Source organism: Merops nubicus, unplaced genomic scaffold (genome assembly GCF_000691845.1).
Source record: "Merops nubicus isolate BGI_N331 unplaced genomic scaffold, ASM69184v1 scaffold51851, whole genome shotgun sequence".
Lineage (NCBI taxonomy): Eukaryota > Metazoa > Chordata > Aves > Coraciiformes > Meropidae > Merops > Merops nubicus.
In genome coordinates, this window is record NW_008587290.1 from 26,862 (window position 1) to 30,790 (window position 3,929).

Sequence of the window (3,929 nt, forward strand, 5' to 3'; positions counted from 1 at the left end):
ACTCAGAATGTTCTCCATCCGAATCCTTTCTTCTTCAGCCTTCTGCTCTTGTTCCTGAGGACCAGAAATGGATACATTACTTTTCTGGGACATTTTTCTCATCTAGTTGGTAGAGACAAACATTATTTAGCCACAAATACCCACAGAAATAGAGCTTTAATTCCAAGCTCAGACTTTTCAGAGTGTTTGAAACTTGTCTATGAGTAGAATGACTCTGAAGAGCTTAACGCTGCTAAAAAACTGTCAATCTAGCAACACTCATATCTGCCCTACTTACCTCTGATGTTCCATCAAATATTCACTTAAATTCTAGCTTTACCATTTACATATTTATTATATTAAAAACTCTATACAGATTAAAATATCTTCTTTATCCTCATGAGAAAGGAGACTGTATTGTACAATATTTAATAGGTGGAAGAAACCTTACAGCATGTTGAAACTTCTCTATCATCTTCAACAACCTGCTTGAGTGTTACAACTTCAACTTCCCTAGGGACCAATTAAAAAGAATATTGAGAAATTTAAGGTGAAATTGAGCAGTGGATGTGTTAGGACTACGTAAGAGTTCCAATACTAAGGATCAGAAAAATCTTCTCCTTTTACTGTTAAAAGCATGTCACTCAAGCCCAAGTGATGCATTGCACTAGCTTCACTGCCCATGCTTCCAAGCTGTATTAATACATTTAGTGACTTAAATGTTCACAGACTTCAAAATGAATATGTAATATTCACTTTACACCAACATATTTGCCCACAACCTTTCAAACATATTACAAGGATTTGTCTTTGTGAAAGTACCAGAGGAAAAACATTGTCTAATTTGGATGACTAACTAGGTCTCCCCCTTCCTGTATGCCCAAGGATGGTCTGAAGACACTCTAGTTAAAAAATGCACTCAAGTCTCATTAGTGCTGCAAGAGACTCAAACCATGGCTTTAAAAAATTATATAAACTAAAGAGAAAGAAATAATGAGACTTTTGTTTTTTTCCAAACTGCAGAAAAGTCATGGCTGAGGGCTGCTAGGGAATCCCAGAAGGGGAAATGTTTTTTTTTTTTTATGATAGTGTTTACAAGGTTTAATCACTAAATTTGAACACGGATGCTAGCAAGAGTTCTCCAGCTTCCAACATTTAATCAATACTAAGTGATGTATTACTGAAACTGTCTACAATTTACAATATTCAGTTGCACTAATCAGGTATATGGAGTTACTATAAAACACTCCAACCCTCTTAAGAACAGCATCAACATATGTACAAACACCAGATGATGCAGGATCACTGCTTAAGATTTTACTTTTCATCATCTATCTGAGCTTTAGTTATGAAAAACACCTACTGTTACACTGCTTCTTACAAATAAAATTTAGAGCTAGCTGCAGTTAATTGCCAGTGGGATGGGAAAAGCCCCCCAAAAGGGGATATTGCTTAAAAGCACTGTGCAGCTTCAGGACAAGCCCTTTAATGCCCCGACTAAAATGTTTGCTGAGGCAAAACTTGCCCTTGATGTGGTGTCCACAGAGCTTCAACACAAACTGCAGCATCTAAAGCTCTCCTACGAGGACAGACTGAGAGAGTTGGGGCTGTTCAGTCTGGAGAAGAGAAGGATCCAAGGTGCCCTGATTGTGGCCTTCCAGTATCTTAGGGGGGCCTACAAGAAAGCTGGGGAGGGACTTTTTAGGATATCGAGTAACAACAGGACTAGGGGGAATGGGGCAAAGCTGGAAGTGGGCAGATTCAGGCTGGATGTGAGGAAGAAGTGCTTCCCCATGAGAGTGGTGAGACCCTGGAATGGGTTGCCCAGGGAGGTGGTTGAGGCCCCATCCCTGGCGGTCTTTAAGGCCAGGCTGGATGAGGCTCTGGGCAGCCTGATCTAGTGGGAGGTGTCCCTGCTCATGGCAGAGGGGTTGGAACTGGGTGATCCTTGTGGTCCCTTCCAACCCTGACAGATTCTGATCTGTTTTAGCAGAAGACTTTAGAGCCCTAGTGGCTCAATGGTTGGACTTGATGATCGTGAAGGTCCCTTCCAACCTAAATGATTCTATGATTCTATGAAACTGAAGCTTTGCATTTTCAAGCATAGCTCTAAATCCAACATCTGCATTCCAACTTCCATTGTTATCACCACCCCAGTAAATAAGGAAATGCAGAGAACAGAAATATTTAATATGGAACAGCACTTCCCCCCATATCCAAAATACAAATTCAAATGATACATTTCTGTCCTCTGTGGATTACAGAGCAGAAATGCACATAGCTTATTCTGCAAAGGACGCCAACCTTTGATTTACCATCTTTCCTTGTTACACGGAGCAGCCAACAGCAGTGAAATCAGATTTACTGCAGCCTGCCTCACGTGTTCCCACCAGAAGTCAGGCAGCCTTCAGACTCCTGTGCAGCACATGCATGCAAGGCACTAATTTGAAACTAAGCAAAATCTATGATACTGGTATAAGAAAATTAAAAAAAAAAAATTAAAAAAAAATACTGATTTTTCTTGTACTTCCCAAGTGGTGATCAGACTCTGATTTAAGACCATTAGGCAAATTTACAATGTGAACTCTTCTCCATGTTGTCCAAAATGAGGCAGGCTCTGCATGGTTAAATTTAATCTCTGGCGTTCCATTAGAAGTAAGACTTTGAAAAAACAAGAGGTCTGGGACAAATCTTGAAAGCAAATAAGAATGCCACAACCCAAAAATTCAGACTAGACTATACTCAGGAGAAGGCAGCGCTAAGAAGAGCATTGTGAGGCATCAACACTCCCCTGCTGACACAGACTTCTGCAGAGAGAACTTCCTCCAAGCCCCACACACGCCAACAGACGCAGCAGTTCTCCATTTCCCAGCTGAAGTCCAGGGCACCTCTCCTCCAGGTGGCACGCAGAACGTGGCACAGTCTCTCCCTCAAATTAGCAAGACCTCATCTGTGATCCAAAGCTCCTGAACCTGTGCATCATGTGCTGCCTTACCTGGGGCACACAGAACTAGCCTGTGCTGGGTTTTAGGATGCATGAAAATGGACCCACACAGCACTGACAAATACACACACAGTGTTCCTGCCATGGTTGCTAGCCTACTGGAGACAGTCTGCATCTTTTGAAGGCAATGACCATTCTCCCTTCCCCCATTTCAGCTTTAAACTCAACAGTTCCTACAAAGCTGACAGTCCCAGCATTCTCCACCAAGCATAGAGAGAAGTGAGAAGCGCTCAAAGAGTCACTTGAATTGTAAACGTTCAGAATCACTAGAGGAAGATAAAGCAAATATTAAGAATCATAAAACATATGCATACAGTACTCCAGTATTCTTATTACACACAGATTCATATTTCATTTTTCTGTAACAAAATTTTTAAAAGGCACGTTAGGCATCATCCTAACTTTTATCTGCTCTACGTAGGCCATATAATATCCTTCAACCTCAATTAAGCCTGACATATTTTGCTTTCTGATAACACCACCACCACCACCACAACATTATCAGATTGAATAAAATGTGGTAATAGGGAAAAACAATTAAAAAACATGTTTAAGAAGCATAACACTACAAGCAGTAGTATAAGACCAAGAATAGGATTCAGCTCCAGATTAAGACACCTACATCTAGACATCTGCTTGTAGGCTCCTGAGCTCACATCTCAGCAGAGATGTAGAGAATACAATATGGAGTGAAGAGGGCTCTTCTGCTGACATTAAGTCACACCCACAGGAGAACAACCATGCTTCAGGCTCTACTGACTGCATCTCCACAGCACCACCACGGAAGCTGGGATACACAACGTGTACATCGACTCCAGTAACCTGGCATCTCAAGCTCAACTGAATTCTGTCTAAAACTGCTAACAAAAACTCATTGACTCAAGTCACCTACAATTCTGGAGGACTGGAGGTAGAAAAATTTTAAATTATAAATATATTAAAATAT

The 3,929-nt window shown here is 41.0% G+C and overlaps 1 protein-coding gene across 1 annotated transcript in view; it reads right to left on the minus strand.

Moving 5' to 3' along the window:
• Positions 1-54, minus strand: part of LOC103781154 (spliceosome-associated protein CWC15 homolog) — a gene marked incomplete at its 5' end in the record, with an annotated part of 1,102 nt that extends 1,048 nt beyond the window's left edge. The window contains one exon of the mRNA XM_008948856.1: positions 1-54. This exon is cut by the window's left edge and continues 83 nt beyond it. Within this exon, the coding sequence (XP_008947104.1) occupies positions 1-54 (54 nt within the window).
• Between the last annotated feature and the right edge of the window lie 3,875 nt (positions 55-3,929).